We start from the raw sequence: 19,696 nt of genomic DNA, 5'->3' as shown, positions 1-19,696 counted from the left end.
ATCCCCTGACCATGCCCCTCCTACAAATTGTTGATAGTCTCTAATTACTATGATTACAACTAAACAGGGTACCATGGTACAGTGTTCGCAACAGAACACCATATTCTTCTGTGATTGATTGTATAATTATGTTATCACTTCATTTTTGCTGTTTTTATATATTCACTTAGCTATATATTTACTTTGTCTGTCCTTGAATAAAGACGTGCGTTTGCACGTCGGGACATGCATGCTATATGTGTATATGTAATAATCTGAAAAAGATTTTATTTTATTCTTCTCTTTGGTTAAGCAAACGGCTTTCTTAGCTAATGGTGTGTTGGGATCGGTCGCCTGTCCCTTCCCCCCCCCCCCCCCCCCTTTTTTCTCCTTTTTTTTTTTTTTTCCCCTCCCGTCTTTTACCCACACACCCTTACCCCATCCCTGCTCTGGGGGTTAGGGGAGGTATTGGACAGTAGCGGCATATCCCCACATTGACCTGATCCGGGTCTATGCTTGTCCCCCACATTTACGGTCCCTCTGCACATTGCCTCCAATGCCCTTCCGCTTTCATGTGGAGGAGGTGGTGTGTGGGGGGTTGTTTGCCTCTTTTGCGCGACTCCCCGACAAGGGCAGGAGGGACCCCTGTCTGTGCACATGCAGGGCTCTCTCCACAGATGTCTCCCTATATGACTGGTGCGGGCTGGTCCCGCCCAGCCATTGGAGACACGTATTTCCTTGTCGGCGGCGTCCCTGAACACTTCCGGACGTGCCTCACGTTCGTCTGACCCTTCGTACGGACGGACGTGACGCAATCGCGTCGTGCATTTGCGTCGGAAGTGACGTCGTTTCGGGGTCGCTTTACGACCTTCCGGGACGCCGGGGCGGTCACACGTGGTCGACCTGTTTAGGCGGCCAAGCAATAATAGGCAGTACCAGCCAATGGGTGGGCGGCCATTGCCTGTGATGTAATCCCGGGGCACTATATAACACAGTACACTTGGCAGTAAACGTCAGTTCCTGTACACAAACAAGGACTCTCGTATCTCTGAATCCCTGGTTGGTAAGTTTGACTATTTGCTAGCCTGGCTGACATGCCCCCATTTTATTTAAATAATTTTCTCAAACTAGCTTTTTTAACAGCTAGCTCGCCTTATCATTCTATTCATTTTTAGATGGGGGTGCCCCTATGGACTAGGGGTCATTGACCGTATCTGGCACTCTTCCCGGGATAGTTTCCCAGCTACTGTCTCTCCTTTTCCACTTTGGGAATTTTTTGTCCAGCCTAGCTATCCAGGTAACTGTTATTACCCTCAGTATAAACATGGTTTACCACATCTGAACAGTTATTGTAATCTTTTTTTTTTTTTTTTTTTGTCACCTCTCACTAGTCCAACATTAGCATTCCATGTAATTTTATTTTTATTTTTATTTTTATCCGTCACTAGCACCCCAATGCACTCTTCCCATTGTCACCCTGATTTCCTAATATGTCATCCCTTAAATTCTTTTCATCACACCAACACCCACACCTTTCACCTCACTACTCACTTCCCCTGTACACCATTCACTCACTCACTCACTCTAGTCACCCAATATCGGGTTGTCATCACACACACTATCTCTACCACATGTCATTTCACGCTTGTCTTCTTTTGATTTGAGTTACGTTTGTTGTTTTGTTCCTCCTTTTTAGTGTGTGTTTGGTTTTTGAGTTTTGTTTTTCTTTCCCCCCCTTCCCCTCCCTTTTTTTTTTTTTTTTTTTTTTTTTTTTAAGATGTGAATACAGATATCTGGGGATATTCCCTTTATATGCACACAAATCATATACATGATATCTTCATACCACACATGTGGGCCTATATATAAAATATAGAATATAAAAAACAAATATAAAAATATATATGTCTAATTCCGATTATGTTGGGATTTCCATCACAGGCGTGGCGTACCATACAGGCAGGCTGCCTACGTTTGCACCTACTTCCTACAACCTCTGTGGGGCATAGGGTCTTTGTCGTGTGACCGCTCGTGAGCCGCGCCTCTGGGCTTCCGACCCTCACCCCACTGCTGGATTCTGTGGCGAGATGTATGGACCATATACCTTCTTTAATTTGTGAGGGACGTCTAAGCATGAACCTGGGTAAACTCCACCATTAAGCACTATAATTTATATGAACCTCTCGGCAATACTATACTGGGTAACTACACTAACAAATTTAGAATATGTTTAATATTAATACTATTCGATAGATTTATTAAGTTGTATCTTGTCTCTCTATCAACAGACTATCTCTGAAGAAGACCCTAGTGGTTGAAACGCGTTAGAACTATAAAAAAATTCCTTTTTGCTGTTACTAATTTTATACAGTATATTTATAGTTAGGTCTGCTTAGTGTATGCCCATTGATGTCATTGTAATTTTTGTATATACAAGCTTGGTTCTATCTATATTTTTTATTTTAAATACCTGGGTGAAGCTCATGTTTTTACCATACAATAAAATAATCTTTTTTATATAGTATGCTACGCTTATTGTTTATTGCTGCCTAAAAATCCCGCTGGTGGGGGAATTTGTTTTATTTTTCTGATTTATAGGGGTGAGCAGCACCCTTCTTGCTCTTGTCAGCAGTGTGTTCTTTCCAATAGTAACTTTACATAGCATGCCGTGGCAAATATGGGTGTGCTCAAACTCTTGACAGTGGGAGGTGCTTAATGGGCGTCATTAAACAAAATGTGGGCTTCCTTGTACCTACAAAATATGATTTTATTATTGTTCCACAAGCAAGAGTCTCATGGATACATACAAACCCCAGCACATTCATAAAAAAAAAAAAAAAAAAACGATAAACGGGTTTTGGATTGCATTACATACAGAGCGCAGGATACTGGGGTGATCTCCATACAGAGTGCAGGGTTTTGGGGTGAGCTGCATACAGAGTGCAGGGTTCTGGGGTGAGCTAGGTACAGAGTGCAGGGTTCTATTATGAGCTATGTACAGAGTGCAGGGTTCTAGGACAAGCTAAGTACAGGATGCCGGGTTCTGGGGTGAGCTATATACAGGGTACAGGGTTCTGGGATGAGCTATGTACACGATGCAGGGTTCTGGGATAAGCTATGTACATGGTGCAGGGTTTTGGGATGAGCTATGTACAGGGTTCTGGGATGAGCTATGTATAGGGTGCAGGATTCAGAGGTGAGCTGCGTACAGAGTGCAGGGTTGTGGGGTAAGCTGCGCACAGAGTGCAGGGTTCTGGGGTAAGCTGAGTTCAGAGTGCAGGGTTCCGGGGTGAGCTGTGTACAGAGTGCAGGGTTCTGGGGTGAGCTGCATACAGAGTGCAGGGTTCTGGGGTGAGCTAGGTACAGAGTGCAGGGTTCTATTATGAGCTATGTACAGAGTGCAGGGTTCTAGGATGAGCTAAGTACAGGATTGCAGGTTCTGGGGTGAGCTATATACAGGGTGCAGGGTTCTAGGATGAGCTATGTACATGATGCAGGGTTCTGGGATGAGCTATGTACAGGGTTCTGGGATGAGCTATGTATAGGGTGCAGGATTCTGAGGTGAGCTGTGTACAGAGTGCAGGGTTCTGGGGTGAGCTGTGTACAGAGTGCAGGGTTCTGGGGTGAGCTGTGTACAGAGTGCAGGGTTCTGGGGTGAGCTGCATACAGAGTGCAGGGTTCTGGGGTGAGCTAGGTACAGAGTGCAGGGTTCTATTATGAGCTATGTACAGAGTGCAGGGTTCTAGGATGAGCTAAGTACAGGATGCCAGGTTCTGGGGTGATCTATATACAGGGTGCAGGGTTCTAGGATGAGCTATGTACATGATGCAGGGTTTTGGGATGAGCTATGGACATGGTGCAGGGTTTTGGGATGAGCTATGTACAGGGTTCTGGGATGAGCTATGTATAGGGTGCAGGATTCTGAGGTGAGCTGCGCACAGAGTGCAGGGTTGTGGGGTAAGCTGCGCACAGAGTGCAGGGTTCTGGGGTAAGCTCCATACAGAGTGCAAGGTTCTGGGGTAAGCTGAGTACAGAGTGCAGGGTTCTGGGGTAAACTGAGTACAGGGTTTAGGGTTCTGTGGTAAGCTGAGTACAGAGTGCAGGGTTCTGGGTTAAGCTGCGTATAGAGTGCAGGGTTCTGGGTTAAGCTGCGTATAGAGTGCAGGGTTCTGGGGTAGGCTGTGTAGAGTGCAGGGTTCTGGGTTAAGCTGCCTACAAAGTGCAGGGTTCTGAAGGGGATAAATCTTCTGGAGGTCAAGAGGTTAACATGCTTCATAGAACCACACCCAATTTAACCACTTGCTTACTGGGCACTTATACCCCCTTCGTGCCCAGGCCAATTTTGCAGCGCTCTCACACTTTGAATGACAATTGCCTGCTCATGAAACACTGTACCCAAATGAAATTATTATAATTTCTCACACAAATTGAGCTTTCTTTTGGTGGTATTTAATCATCACTGGGTTTATTTTTTGAAATGCCCAAAGAAGACTGGACTGTAGTGTAATTATAACAAGAATCGTTACGAACATGGCACCTAGCTAACCAAATAATGCCATAATAGCTAGTACAGAAGGGCCTTGTGGAACTGGATGGAAACAATCCCATATCTCCCAACTTTTGAACTTCAGAATGAGAGACACTTGAGGAAGGAAGTAACTTTACATAGCATGCCGTGGCAAATATGGGTGTGCTCAAACTCTTGACAGTGGGAGGTGCTTAATGGGCGTCATTAAACAAAATGTGGGCTTCCTTGTACCTACAAAATATGATTTTATTATTGTTCCACAAGCAAGAGTCTCATGGATACATACAAACCCCAGCACATTCATAAAAAAAAAAAAAAAAAACGATAAACGGGTTTTGGATTGCATTACATACAGAGCGCAGGATACTGGGGTGATCTCCATACAGAGTGCAGGGTTTTGGGGTGAGCTGCATACAGAGTGCAGGGTTCTGGGGTGAGCTAGGTACAGAGTGCAGGGTTCTATTATGAGCTATGTACAGAGTGCAGGGTTCTAGGACAAGCTAAGTACAGGATGCCGGGTTCTGGGGTGAGCTATATACAGGGTACAGGGTTCTGGGATGAGCTATGTACACGATGCAGGGTTCTGGGATAAGCTATGTACATGGTGCAGGGTTTTGGGATGAGCTATGTACAGGGTTCTGGGATGAGCTATGTATAGGGTGCAGGATTCAGAGGTGAGCTGCGTACAGAGTGCAGGGTTGTGGGGTAAGCTGCGCACAGAGTGCAGGGTTCTGGGGTAAGCTGAGTACAGAGTGCAGGGTTCCGGGGGGAGCTGTGTACAGAGTGCAGGGTTCTGGGGTGAGCTGCATACAGAGTGCAGGGTTCTGGGGTGAGCTAGGTACAGAGTGCAGGGTTCTATTATGAGCTATGTACAGAGTGCAGGGTTCTAGGATGAGCTAAGTACAGGATTGCAGGTTCTGGGGTGAGCTATATACAGGGTGCAGGGTTCTAGGATGAGCTATGTACATGATGCAGGGTTCTGGGATGAGCTATGTACAGGGTTCTGGGATGAGCTATGTATAGGGTGCAGGATTCTGAGGTGAGCTGCGTACAGAGTGCAGGGTTCTGGGGTGAGCTGTGTACAGAGTGCAGGGTTCTGGGGTGAGCTGTGTACAGAGTGCAGGGTTCTGGGGTGAGCTGCATACAGAGTGCAGGGTTCTGGGGTGAGCTAGGTACAGAGTGCAGGGTTCTATTATGAGCTATGTACAGAGTGCAGGGTTCTAGGATGAGCTAAGTACAGGATGCCAGGTTCTGGGGTGATCTATATACAGGGTGCAGGGTTCTAGGATGAGCTATGTACATGATGCAGGGTTTTGGGATGAGCTATGGACATGGTGCAGGGTTTTGGGATGAGCTATGTACAGGGTTCTGGGATGAGCTATGTATAGGGTGCAGGATTCTGAGGTGAGCTGCGCACAGAGTGCAGGGTTGTGGGGTAAGCTGCGCACAGAGTGCAGGGTTCTGGGGTAAGCTCCATACAGAGTGCAAGGTTCTGGGGTAAGCTGAGTACAGAGTGCAGGGTTCTGGGGTAAACTGAGTACAGGGTTTAGGGTTCTGTGGTAAGCTGAGTACAGAGTGCAGGGTTCTGGGGTAAGCTGTGCACAGAGTGCAGGGTTCTGGGTTAAGCTGCGTATAGAGTGCAGGGTTCTGGGGTAGGCTGTGTAGAGTGCAGGGTTCTGGGTTAAGCTGCCTACAAAGTGCAGGGTTCTGAAGGGGATAAATCTTCTGGAGGTCAAGAGGTTAACATGCTTCATAGAACCACACCCAATTTAACCACTTGCTTACTGGGCACTTATACCCCCTTCGTGCCCAGGCCAATTTTGCAGCGCTCTCACACTTTGAATGACAATTGCCTGCTCATGAAACACTGTACCCAAATGAAATTATTATAATTTCTCACACAAATTGAGCTTTCTTTTGGTGGTATTTAATCATCACTGGGTTTATTTTTTGCAAAACAAACACAAAAACAACAAAAATTTGCTGAAGGCCGCTATCAAAGCAACCTGGGTTTAAATAACACCTCAGCAGTGCCACAGGCTGATCGCCTTCATGCCACGCTGCATTGATGCAGTAATTGATACAAAAGGAGCCCCGACCAAATATTGAGTGTATATTATACTGCATATGGACATACTTCACAGCAAGCCTACATTTCTGTATTAAAAATCCTTTTTTTACATTGGTCCTAGGTAATATTCAAATTTTCTGAGATACTGGATTTTGGGTTATCACTAGCTGTAAGCCATAATCATCAAAATTAAAAGAAAGAAATGCTTGAAATATATCACTCTGTGTGTAATGAATCTATATAAAATATATGAGTTTCACTTTTTTAACTGAATTACTTTGAATTTTTTTATTACCTTTTTAAAGATATCCTAATTTTATGAGATGCTCCTGTAGGTGTAGGCCATTTACATGCCTTATGAAGCCTGACCGGAATACTCCCAGGATTTTGCTAAGTGAGGCCTAGTCATCCTCCACTATCACAGGAGCGAGATCTCAAATACTGAGCTCAGAGTTACTGTGTCAGGGGAGAGAAAGAACATATGAGGGGGTAAGCTCACTCCTGTGATGGTGGAGCTGAGCAGTAACAACTAGGCCTCACTTGGCAACATCCTGGGAGCACTTAGTAATAGGTGTCAACCGATTGTCGGGGGGGGGGGGGGCGATATTCAAATTTTTCAAAGAATTGGCATCAGCCAGAAACATACTGATATTACTTCAAGTTGTTGTTTTGAATACTCTGAAGTGCAGAGGAGGGGTTGGGGTCTTATAGACCCCTGATTCCTCTATAAAGAGTACTTGTCACCGCCTATTACTGTCACAAAAGATGTTACATTCCTTGTGATAGCGATAAAAGTGATACTTTTTTTTTTAAAGGACAGTGTAAAAATCAAAAAATTTAAATGTACAGAATATTGGCACCTAAAATCGTCCATCCAAGCAGCTGAAAAAATTGGTATCCGTCCTGAAGAAACTATATCGCTTGACCCCCTACTCGGAAATGTCCTAGGAGTATTCCAGTCAGGCTTCATAAAGTATGCAATGCTGACTGTATGTAAACACTGAAGAAAGGGCACTATTGCTCCCTTTCTTCAGCAGCGTGCCATGACTGTCGGCTCTCACACGCATGCACGGGAGTGACGTTACGTGACTTTGGCCAGTCACAGAGCCGGAGTCCACAGCTCCGGAAGGAAGAGGGGTGAAGATGGATGCGGCCACCAGTGTGGGGACATTGCGGCCTTTGTTTGCAGGTAAGTGGCAGATAATGGGCTAGTATGTGATGCACACTAGCCCATTATTATTTTACTTTGCAGGGAACAAAAGAGGAAGTAAAACCCATCAGTGTTACTTCCTCTTTAAAGTGGTGCTCCCATTATTACCTGTCCAAGTGTCCAGCTATGCGGGGGATCTGGAGCCCCTCCGCTCGGTGGCGCCAGCATTTTAACTGTGGGTGCCCGCCTACACCGCTGGGCACCCACTGCGCATGTGCAAGCTGTGCCGTGATTGGCCGTGCAATCATCTGAGACCTGTCACATGTCCCAGATTGACAGAGGGAGGGGAAAGAGGCAATCTCAATTCCTGCGCTGAGAGAAGTGACGTCAGGAGCCCAGGCACTGGAGGAGGCAGATTTCGAGGGACCACATAGCAACAGGGAAAAAAAAGTAAGCAAAAAAAAAAAAAAGTACAATTTTTTTTTTAACCACTTCCCGACCAGCGCACGACGATGTACGTTGACAGAATGGCACGGGCAGGCATATTGGCGTACAGGTACGTCCAATATTCAATGCCGCCCTGCCATCGTGAGCGCAGCGCTGGTCGGGACCCCCGTGAGTTCGGTCGCGGGACCCGCGGACTCGATCGCCGCGGGCATCCCCGCGATCGTCTCACGGAGCGGCCGAATGGAGGAAATGCTGAGTAAACAGCATTTCTCCATTCTGCCTAGCAACTAGTGATGCTGATCTCTGCTCCATGTGATTGGAGCAGAGATCAGTGTACACTAAATAAAAGCCCAACCCCCCCACAGTTAGTAACACACCCCTAGGAACACTTAACCCCTACACTGCCACCCACTGGTTAACCCCTTCACTGCCAGTGTCATTTACACAGGAATCACTGCATTTATATAGCAGTGATTACTGTATAAATGACAATGGTCCCAAAAATGTGTCAAAATGTGTCCCCCACAATGTCGCAGTCACAATAAAAATCGCTGATCGCCGCCATTACTAGTAAAAAAAAAAAATAATAAAAAATTATTAATAAAAATGCTATAAAACTATCCCTATTTTGTAAACACTATAACTTTTGCGCAAACCAATCAATAATCGCTTATTGCGATTTTTTTTACCAAAAATATGTAGAAGAATACGTATCGGCCTAAACTGAGGGAAAAAAATGTTTTTTTATATATTTTTGGGGGATATTTATTATAACAAAAAGTAAAAAATAATGCGTTTTTTTCAAAATTGTCGCTCTATTTTCGTTTATAGCGCAAAAAATAAAAACCGCAGGGGTGATCAAATACCACCAAAAGAAAGCTCTATTTGTGGGAAAAAAAGGACGTCAATTTTGTTTGGGAGCCACGTTGCACGACCGCGCAATTGTCAGTTAAAGCGAAGCAGTGCCGAATCGCAAAAAGTGGTCTGGTCTTTGACCAGCAAATTGGTCCGGTCTGAAAGTGGTTACATTTCCAAGTACATTATTGACATTTTGTTTTTTTGGGGTGGAACACCACTTTAAACAATGGACAGCTAAAAAATAAAAAAATCCTTACTGGAAAGTTCTTTGAAATCTTTGCAACTAAGCTATGTGGGCAATAAAACCCTAGAAAAGGTGAGCTGTACTGTAGAGTATGTCTACCAGCCACCAACCCACAGCATCAGTTTTGGATATAGTTTTGACCATATCAGCACAGCTCCTTCTACCTGAAGGCAGGAATGCAGTCCAGCCGGTCATATCACGTGTGAGCGAACACAGACAACACTAGCTGATAGGCTGAGCTTGCTCTACCCCTTGTGTGCCTGCCCCCCGTCAGCGACCAATCACATTCCCTGTGTCCTATCCCCGCCCTGTGCGCGTTGTTTAGTGTGTGTGAGTGGAAACATGGCGGCGATCAGAGCAGTGGCAGGGAACCGGCTCGCTCGTTGTGTGCTCAGCTGGGCTCGTACTAACCTACGATGTTCTGTGAGATCAGTAGCGCACTTCACCTTCCACCCGGATCCCGAGCCCAGCGAATATGGTGAGACGTTGTCAGGGTGACATTGTGTACTAGGCGAACAGCAAGTGTGTACCCTCTAAGGTGACTTTATAGAGCCATGGTGGTGACCCCCAGCACAGACATTGGGGTGTGTGCACATCACATCCTGTGCATAGAGCTCATTCACACCTGGGATCTCTAACACAATGCTTGGTTTTGTACCTGCAGTAAGCGTGTTAACCTCTTACTGCCTGTGTAACACATAGGTGTGGTGGGCTTTAACACTCCCAGGCTACACGTATGGGCCAGCTCTTTTTTTACTTTTTGCTACGATAAACATCCCCCCCCCCCCCCCCCAAAAAAAATGCACAAAAAAAAAACGAATTTCTTTATCAGTTTAGACCAATATGTATTCTATATGTTTTTGATAAAAAGAATCGCAATAAAGTGTATATTGATTGGTTTGCGCAAAAGTTATATAGCATCTTCAAAATAGAGGATAGATTTATGGTGGTATTATTATTATTATAATATATCGTTTTTATTTGCTAGTAATGGCAGCGATCAGCAATTTTTAGCAGGACTGCAACATTACAGTCGACCGCACACTATTTTGGAAGCAGTGACATTTAGACCCCTTCGTACTGCCCCGCCCATAGCGTCGGAGGCAAAACGCTGCTATTTTTAGTGGTGTTTTACCGTCGGATTTGCTGCACATTTCGGCCACTAGCGGGGGCGCTTTTACCCTCCGCTAGCTGCCGAGAGGGTTAAAACTGCCTGAAGTACGCCACAATAGCAGCGTTTTGCTGGCAGTAATGCTGCGCTGCCCCATTGATTTTAATGGGGAGCATAAGTGGAGGAGCAGTAAACACATCACTCCTTCACCGCTCCAAAGAAGCTGCTGGCAGAACTATTCCTGACGTCCTGCCAGCGCACCGCTCCGCTTTCACACTGGAATGAATGGAGCCGCAGTTTGAGGGCGGATTGCAGGTGCTATTTCTAACGCTATGGCGCCTGCAAAATGTCCTTGTGTGAAAGGGGTCTTATACAGCAATCAGTGCTATAAAAAATGCACCGATTACTGTATAAATGACACTGGCAGGGAAGGGGTTAACACTGGGGGCGATCAAGGGGTTAGGTGTGTCCTAGGGAGGTGTTTCTAACTGTGGGAGGAGTGGACTGACTGGGAGTACTGAGAGATCGCTGTTCCTAATTGCTAGGAACAGACGATCACACTGTATTCCCCTGACAGAACAGTATCTGCTTTTGTTTACATTGACAGATCCCCGTTCTGCCTCTCTGTGGAGCGATCGAAGATGGCGGCCACGTGCATCGGCTCCAAGGCTGCGCGCTGTATCTATGACACGAAGCGCCGTACCAGTACGGCAATTCGTGCAACGGCGGCTTCTGGTCGGCAAGTGCTTAAAGCATTTTTTAATTTATTATTTTTTTTAAATTTATTATTATTTATTATTTTAAATGCATTTGCATAAGGAGCATTTAGCAGTCAGCTGGATAGAGCTGCCAAAAATGACCTGCAGCTGCCAACATCGCCCTGGTACCGTTTTTTTTAGAGCCGATTAACTGAGCTAAGCAACAGCTCGGCTGTTATTACAAGCAGCAGGAGGAGACCCCTGCCACCTTCTGCCACTCACCTGGGCTCTCCCGTCCCATCAGGAGGCCTGAGTAACCAGAGACTCAAAGCCAGAGTCAGCTTTGATCAGATCTCAAATATGGTAACCCCGAAGCAACGACATGCCGTCGCTTCCGGTTTACTGGAATCTTAAATCCGGTTTTTAAAAATCTAAAGCATTCAAAATCCTCGATCTTGCCATTTTGAATACTTTCAAGTGTAGAGGAGGGATTTGGTGTCTTAACGACCACAGAGCCCTCCATAAAGAGTACCTGTCATGTGCCTATTGCTGTCACAAGGGATGTTTACCCTCCCTAGCGGTGGGATTTTTATTTTTTTTTACATTTAACCCCCCCCCCCCCCCCCCAAAAAAACCTGCTTTTAAAAAACACTGCGCAAATACCGCATGGCACAAAAAATTGCCAAGCCCTCTGCTTTAATAAACATATATAATGTTTGGAGGTTCTAACTAATGTTCCAGCAAAAAAAATTCACAGGCCTGGTCTTCAACTAGTTAAAAACTCGCATATGAGTTTTTATGCATTGCCATAGACTTCTATAAGGCTCAGTTCACACCAGACGCGGCACGACTTGCCGCGCCGCGACCTGACAAGTCGCCCCCGTTCTGTACTACAGAACCGTTCTAATAGGAGCGACTCGAGTCGCTCCGACTTAGAAAAAAGGTTCCTGTACTACTTTTGCGGCGTCCTCGGGCGACTTGCATTGACTTCTATACAGAAGTCGTTTTGCAAGTCGCCGCTGAGGTCGTGGCGCGGCAACTCGTGCCGCGTCTGGTGTGAGCCGAGCCTAAATCTCACAATGTTGTAGAATAGAAAATGGTATACATTAAGGGCCGGTTCACACTGCGGCGCGAGGCGAGGCGACACGGCTCGCCTCGCCTCGCTCCCGCAAGTCGTCCCCATTGAGTACAATGGAACCGTTCTGAGAGGAGCGACTCGAGTCGCTCCGACTCAGAAAAAAGGTTCCTGTACTACTTCGGGGCGACTTGCATTGACTTCTATGCAGAAGTCCTCTGCAAGTCGCCGCTGACCCCCCCTGCAAGTCGCGGCGAGGAAGTCGGAGACGCCTCGCTGCGGCTCGCAGTGTGAACCGGCCCTTACACAGGTGTGACCACCACTTATTTATAAACATTAGATCTATGTGCACATGGGTTGTAGCTGCACGCGTTGCTGCCGTACGCTGTAGACGGGCCTGTGTCTGCTGCGAGACACGGGCCGGGCCCATGGAAAACTACAAGGTCCAGCTGACTTTGCAGTTGTCGGTTTGTAGTTTTCAATTACCACGGTGCTGTGAGCGCTCATCAAGTCTTCCTGTCAGAATGTATATGCTTCCTCATATGAGGTAAGAGCAAGCCTATACACTGACAGATCTGCAGGAGACCTGCATGGAACCAGTGATCTGTTGGTTGTAGGTGCAATGCTTTACAGGCTCCTACAACAAAAAACAATAAATCCTGCATTTATTATATATATATATATATTTTTTTAAAGGCTCCATTCACACATAGCTCCCTTCCAGGGAAATCTCATTTCTAAATTACAAAATCTCATGAGATTTTGGGAAAACCCTCCTTTTATTTATTTATTTATTTATTTATTTTATTTTTTCATCCACAAATGATGTTTATTTCCACATTAAAGAAGGAACACACGATTTTGTTAATTTTATTCATAGATGTTTTTATGCCTTCTAATTCTAAACAATAGATCGTGTACAGTGCATACACAAGGTCTGGTACAGACCTTGGTGGGTTGGCACAGGGGGGAAAAAAAAGAAAATAAGCCAGCCCTGATGGGTTTTATTTATTTTTATTTTTTTAATTTATAAAAGGCAGTGTGGGAAATGGAGCATGGGCAAGACAGAGCAGTGGCTGTGTACAAAAGAGGACGCCTGCTACTATAATATTCTTTTACTATGGTGTTTTATTTATTTTTTATTTTGTGCTGGTGGCATTTTAAGGATGGTGGTACTTAAAGAGGAACTGCAGTCTGCTCACATAAATTTGTAATAAAAACATCTTTGCCATTCTGAAGCTTCCCTCCAACCACCTTGCATATTGTTTTATATATTCTGTACTTGCCAAATATGCTGCAAAAATCTCCCTCCACTGAGTCTGGCTGCAACCATTTTTAACTGGGCAGCTGAAGCTGTTGCCTGTTCACTTCCTGGATTTACACACACACACACACCTCCCAGTTCTACAGCTCTCATTGGCCCTCTTATGACTCATTCCCCCTCCCCCTTCCTGGCAAACTCTCATGAGAGAGCTGTGTATGATGTCATAAGCCTAGGCTTTTTACCAGACAAGAAACAGGAAGTGGGCTATATAAGGTATTTACTGGCAGAAAAAAAGTTTTACTACCCAAAGTCAAAACAACAAGGGGCGAGGATTTAATAGATGGGGAAAAATTACCAAAGTTCCACTTTAATCACCTCAATACCGGGCACTTTTACCCCTTTCCAGCCCAGGCCAATTTTCAGCTTTCAGTGCTGTTGCACTTTGAATGACAATTGTGCCGTCATACAACACCCATATGAATTTTTTAATTTTTTTTGCGACAGAGCTTTCTTTTAGTGATATATTTAATCACCACTGGGTTTTTTTGGGTTAAAAAAACTAAATCGGACCCTTTTGAAAAAAACTAAACAAAATGTTTTCTTGGTTTCCGTTATAAAATTTTGCAAATAAATAATGCTTCATTAATGTGCACTGATGAGGCTGCACAGATGGGCACTGGTAGGCTGCACTGATGGGCACTAACTATCAGTGCCCTGTTTACCAGTGTAAATGTCCCCTGTCACAGGAAGGCTGGTTATCGAGTTTCCTTTCCTCACAGTGACAGCTCTGAGGAAAGGAAATGCCAATAGCTGTCATTTGGTTACATGTAGCACATTGTGAAGAACCAACGTTATTGGCTCTTTACCCTGATTGGTGATGCGCTGTGTCCGAGGGACACAGCTCACCACCAATAGCAAGAGTGGGACAACGTCATATGATGTTCTCCCAGAGCAAGAACAGTCTCTCTCAGCCATCATTGTACAATGGGCTGGACGGGGTACCGGTTGGAGTGTCACCAAAGCCACATCATAAACTCTGGTGTATTGCACGTTCTTCATACCTACTCAGTCAATATGAGATTCATTTTTTTCTATTCTGCAAAAAACCTGGTTGATCCTGCTGTTCTCTATCTCCACCTTCTGTTCATGACCCCAATTCAGCTAGGGATTTTGCATCTATGATGGCAATTCTGCATATGCTCAGTTTTCGCTGAGTTTCTATGCTGAGCATTTCCTCCCTATCACATCTGAGCAGCCCATGTGACTATAGTCACATGTGGGTGTATATACAGTGGTAAATGACAGACCACTCCCTCCTTCCATGCCCACTAACCAGCTAAGGACAATGGTGGTGGCATATTAAATGTGTAGATTAATGGAGGCTTTGCCTCCCTCTTATTCAAATACACTGGCTGGAGGAGCATGACACAGCCTGTGACTGGCAGAATTCCTTCCATGCTATGTTATTTCCACAAAATAATTAGGATTTTCAAATATATGCTTGTATGACAATTTATTACAGTTTGATATTTTTTTATTTTTACTCTGTATTTCAAAGGCTGTTTTATTTTCTTCCATCAGGGGACACATCTATAGTAATTACTATGTGGGTTATATCGGACCGACGGTTGCTGGACACTGGCACACCCCTAAAGGCGTGTACTCCCCCATATAACCCCTCCCATTACTGGGAGTCCTCAGTTTTTTCACCAGTGTCTAAGGTTTTCGTCACAAGTAAAGATGTGCTGTGCTGAGCTCCATGGGCAGTAATCCTTGATGAGGGCTAGCCATGCTGACCGGATCCATTCTGATGTCTTTTCATGGGCTAAATGAATGGTACCCGGGCCTCATGTCTGAAGAAATTAGGTTTTGCTTGCGAACACTTCTCTTTAGAGAGCTGGGCCCTGGGATCCAGTACTTTTTGGTAGTGAGGCCATAAAGTTTTTACTGGCAGGGTGATGTCGCAGGTCCAGGATTGTGGGATAACCTGAAAGTTCCCTGGTTTCTGAAGGTTTCCTATAAGGTCTCAGAGCCTTCGCTCTCCTCCACCTGAAACAGACCCTCTGGTAACAAAAGGGGGTCTGTTCTCTTCTTGTGCCCCCAGATGGCTTTATTCCCCTTTGGGGCACATGCCAGAACAGTTGTCTCTTTTCATTTGGGGAAAAAAAAATAGTTTTTTTTTTTTCAAAGGGCAGACCGCGGCCACCTGTGGTGGTGGGGGGTAAATCCTCTGCCGCTTACAGGTCCACAGGATGCCACTAGGGAAAAGGCCTTCCTTCAAAGGAAGGGGGGGGGGGCTGTAATTTGCGGGGGCGTGGCTAACGGGGCCAGATGCCGGCCACACACGGAGGAAGCTGGTCTCAGCGCTGTATGTGTGAAAGCTGCTGCTGGCTGTGGAGGGACAGAGCAGGTGGATGGCTTGGTCTGTTTAGTGAACACAGGCTTACTCTTTTGGCACATTATACTTTACTGAAGCTAGGGTCAATAGCAGCTAATGGTGCTGAACTATAGCCTAGCAATGTGCATTCTTTTGCATAGTGCCCCTGCTTTATGCTTCAGGTTATGAATGGTAATGGGACCAGGAACTTCTCCAAAAGGTCATTTGTTTTCACTGTAAGCTAAATGTTTTTCCAAAAGAATGTCATCCTCTGAGAGGGATACGGCTAGTCGGATTGAGCCATCAGGGGTAGAACATATCAGTCCCTGTATATATCATACAAATGGGTTTGTTTCTTCTACCATTTAAAAGTTTTAAAAGAAGATTAATGCTATGTCTCTCCATAGTAGGACTAAACATAGCAGATTCACATCTAGTCCTCAGGACCCTTTGGGGATCAGGCAGATCTTCCCAAAATATTGGAAGATACTTATTCTCTTAGGAGGATCCTAAGATGTTAGGAGTAGCATCACAAGTCAGGTGTTTGTGTACTCCCTTACTTAACCCTTTTGTTGCCTGCAGTACAGGCTCGTGAGGTATCTACCTCTAATTGGGTTCATTAGAACCTCCCCCACCTGGGGTGATTTTTCCTATTCATGCATAGCTTGTGTATTCTGAATGGGAACATTTCTATGAAGAAAATGGGTTCCAGCAATTGATGCTGCAATCACCTCCAGTGAGTAGAGTCTCACATGTCCGGTGGATAATGCACTGATGTTAAAGGATCCAGCAAATTAAAATTGGAACTTCCTTTTAAAGACAAGATGTCTTTTGCAGTTCAGTAGCGCAGCTGGTTCTTGCTGCAATTTGGTGTATCTCAGTCCACTAACCCTTTAACATCTGCTCCACCATTTTTGGTGGAACACATTTTGAGTCACGCCAACTCATTGAAAAATGTGGACACCAAAGGAAAGTGCAATTTTTTTTTTTTTTTTTTTTTTTTTTTCGGTAGAGCATCAGACTTTTGGTCTGAGTCCCTGTTTGGGTGCTGCCTGTGGGGTCCTTGGGCTGCTGATGGGGCAGTCTTTTATGCAAGAGTTTCCGTCTCCTCGGAGAATGTTCCTAAGGATCCACAACAAAAAAAGTCTCTCCTTCTGACCTTTGGATCAGCTGTTATCCCAGTCGGTGATATCAGAGGTTTCCTTGGTGGAACAGGGGGTTTTGGCTCAAACCTTTTAAGGTTCCAGAACCAAGCAGAGGTAAGACCCATTCTAGATCTCGAAGATCTGAATCGGCACTTAAACATCCGATCCTTTCATAATTTGATTGGCTGTGTCCATCCTGCAAGGAGGGGAGTTGCATATCTCCATGTGCCAAATTTTCCCACTTACCAGAAATTTCTGTGGTTTGAAATATAAAATGTATCTTTTAAGTTGTGGTCCTGCCATTCGGCTTGGCCACAGCACCACGAGTGTTCTGAAAGATTCTGGCACCTCCTTTAGCCAGATTAAGGGCTCAAGGCATAGCGGTCCTAGCCTATTAGAAGATCTACTTTTAATAGATCATTCGGTCTCAGGTCTAAAACCGGAGTCTGATCTCATATCTGAAGTCTCTAGGTTGGATACTGAACCTAGGAAGATTCTCCTTTAAAACCATCAAGGAGATTACAGTACTTGGGGGGGGGGGGGGGGGGCTGGTTATAGATGCCATACAGAAGAAGATATTCTTCCCCAGAGAAGAATCGGTTCCATTGTAGGACTAATTCAATCTACCAAAACAAAGGAAAATTCCTTCATTTGGCTGTGCAGGAGATTTTTAGGGGAAATTGTGGCCTCCTTTTAGGCCGTCCCTTGCGCACAGTTTTTACTCAAAAGCTACTTCACGACACCATCCTGTCGGTCTGAAATAAAAAAGATTCAGGCCTTGTTTGTTTCCAATACGCTTGGCTCCCGACATAAGTCAGGGCCTAAATTGGTGGTTGTTATCCAGCAAAAGGGAAAATCTTTATCCTGGAGGGTGTTAACAGATGCCAGCCTTCTAGGCTGGGGAACAGCCCTAGAAGAGGATTCTGTCCAGGGGAGATTGTCCAGGTTGGAGGACCTTGACTATCCACTTTTGTAGAAGTTTTTGGGCCGTACGTCTGGCCCTAGAATCTCTTGGACGGTCAGACTGAATCCTTACAGGACAGTCCCATAAAGGCCATGGCAGTGGTTTACCTCAATCACCATGGGGGCATGAGAGGTTGCGCAGCCCAAAAAGAGGTGAATAATGTTCTAGCTTGGGCAGAATACAACATTCCTTGCCTATCGGCAATTTTCATTTTTTCAGGCGTACTACTTGAGTAGCTAACAATTTATTTCTGGGAGAATGATCTCTTCATCCCGACATCTTCCTAGCGATGTGTCACATGGACCTTTTTCGCGTCCAGATTCATCAACAAGGTCGACAACTTTGAGAACAAGGGGTCCGCTAGGAAGCGGAACAGACACATTAGTCTGCCCATGAGATCAGTTTTCACTGATCTATGCATTTCCTCCAGTTCTGCTACTTCCGTGCCTTCTCCGCAGGAACAAGAGGAGGTAATTCTGGTGGGTCCCAGAAGATCTTGATTTACCAAGATCATAAAGATGGCAGTAGGCATCCTTCGGACCTACCTTACGGATGAAAAAGTTAACAGGTTTGACTGTTGAATCCCACTTTATAAAAGATTGTGGGTGATCTCCTTCGGCAGTGTTTATTACGATTTAATGCCAGGAAGCCGACTTCCTGGCATTAAAATCACTCACTTTAGAGTCTGGAAGTCATATGTTTCTTGGTGTGGATCCAGGGGTTGGCACCCCAGGAAGTATGTATGTGAAATGAAGCTGGCCTTGACTTCTATCAGGAGCCAGATCCTGGCCTTGTCAGTGTTTTTCCTAGGGCCTCTTACTTCCCACTCTTGGTGCATAGCTTTTTCAGGGGGTAACACGGTTTATTTCCCCCTATCAAGGCACCTCTAAATCCTTGGGATTTAAAGTTGGTCTTATCGGCTTTGCTGAATCAGCCGTTTGAACCTTTTTATGAGAAATTTCCTTTGGTTCTTTTGACAAGAAAGATAATATTTTCTGGTTGCCATTTCTTCTAGAAGAGTATCGGAGCTAGTGGCTCTGTCTTGTAAGAGCCATATTGCATAAGGATGAGGTGTTTTTATGTCCTCATCCTGAATTTCTACCAATAGTGGTAACAGGATTTCATTTAAACCAAGGTATTCTTCCTCCTTTCTCCCCAGAGCCTTAATCTGGGGAAGAGATGGCACTACATTCTCTTGATTTAGTAAGAGTGGTCAGAGCCTATTTATTTAAGGGCGACTGCTCAGGTTCGCAAAACACAGATTTTGTTTGTACTGCCAAAGGGTCCAAGATGTGGACAGGCAGCGACAAGATCCACTATTTTCCAAATGGATTTGTCAAGTGATTATTAAAGCTTCAGCTTAAAGAAGAAAATTATTCCTTCTCATGTTAAAGCACACTCATCCAGGGCGATTAGTGCCTCTTGGGTGGTGCATCATCAGGCCTCTACGGCTCAGATCTATAAGGCCGTAACCCGGTCTTCGGTTCATACGTTTTGTCAGATTTTATCAATCGATATTTAAAGGTCATGAGGATATTGCCTTTGGACGCAGTATACTGCAGGCTGCAGTATGAGTCCTCTAGCCTCCTGTCTTTTGTTACGTCAATGGTTGGTTGTTTGTGTGTTGTTTTTTTTTTTTTTATTTTTTTTATATTGCACATGTAACAATTAGCAGAGGACTAGAAGCTCCTCCTGCTTATGTTTCCCTGCAGACAGGCTGGGAAAGATCTTGGTCATTATTATTATTTTTTTTTTTTTTTTATATTAAAATAATTAGTGTTATCC

The 19,696-nt window shown here is 45.0% G+C and overlaps 1 protein-coding gene across 1 annotated transcript in view; it reads left to right on the top strand.

The window, feature by feature from the left end:
• The first annotated feature begins 9,588 nt into the window (after window positions 1–9,588).
• Window positions 9,589–19,696, top strand: part of BCKDHB (branched chain keto acid dehydrogenase E1 subunit beta) — a 283,203-nt gene continuing 273,095 nt past the window's right edge. The window contains 1 exon segment of the mRNA XM_077487334.1: window positions 9,589–9,755. Within this exon segment, the coding sequence (XP_077343460.1) occupies window positions 9,620–9,755 (136 nt within the window). The 5' untranslated portion in view covers window positions 9,589–9,619.

This window comes from Lithobates pipiens, unplaced genomic scaffold, assembly GCF_037356315.1.
Source record: "Lithobates pipiens isolate NorthernLeopardFrog02 unplaced genomic scaffold, aLitPip1_a1.2 Scaffold_18, whole genome shotgun sequence".
Lineage (NCBI taxonomy): Eukaryota > Metazoa > Chordata > Amphibia > Anura > Ranidae > Lithobates > Lithobates pipiens.
Note: the sequence above shows the minus strand (reverse complement) of the source record. Positions and strands in the feature narration are given on the sequence as shown.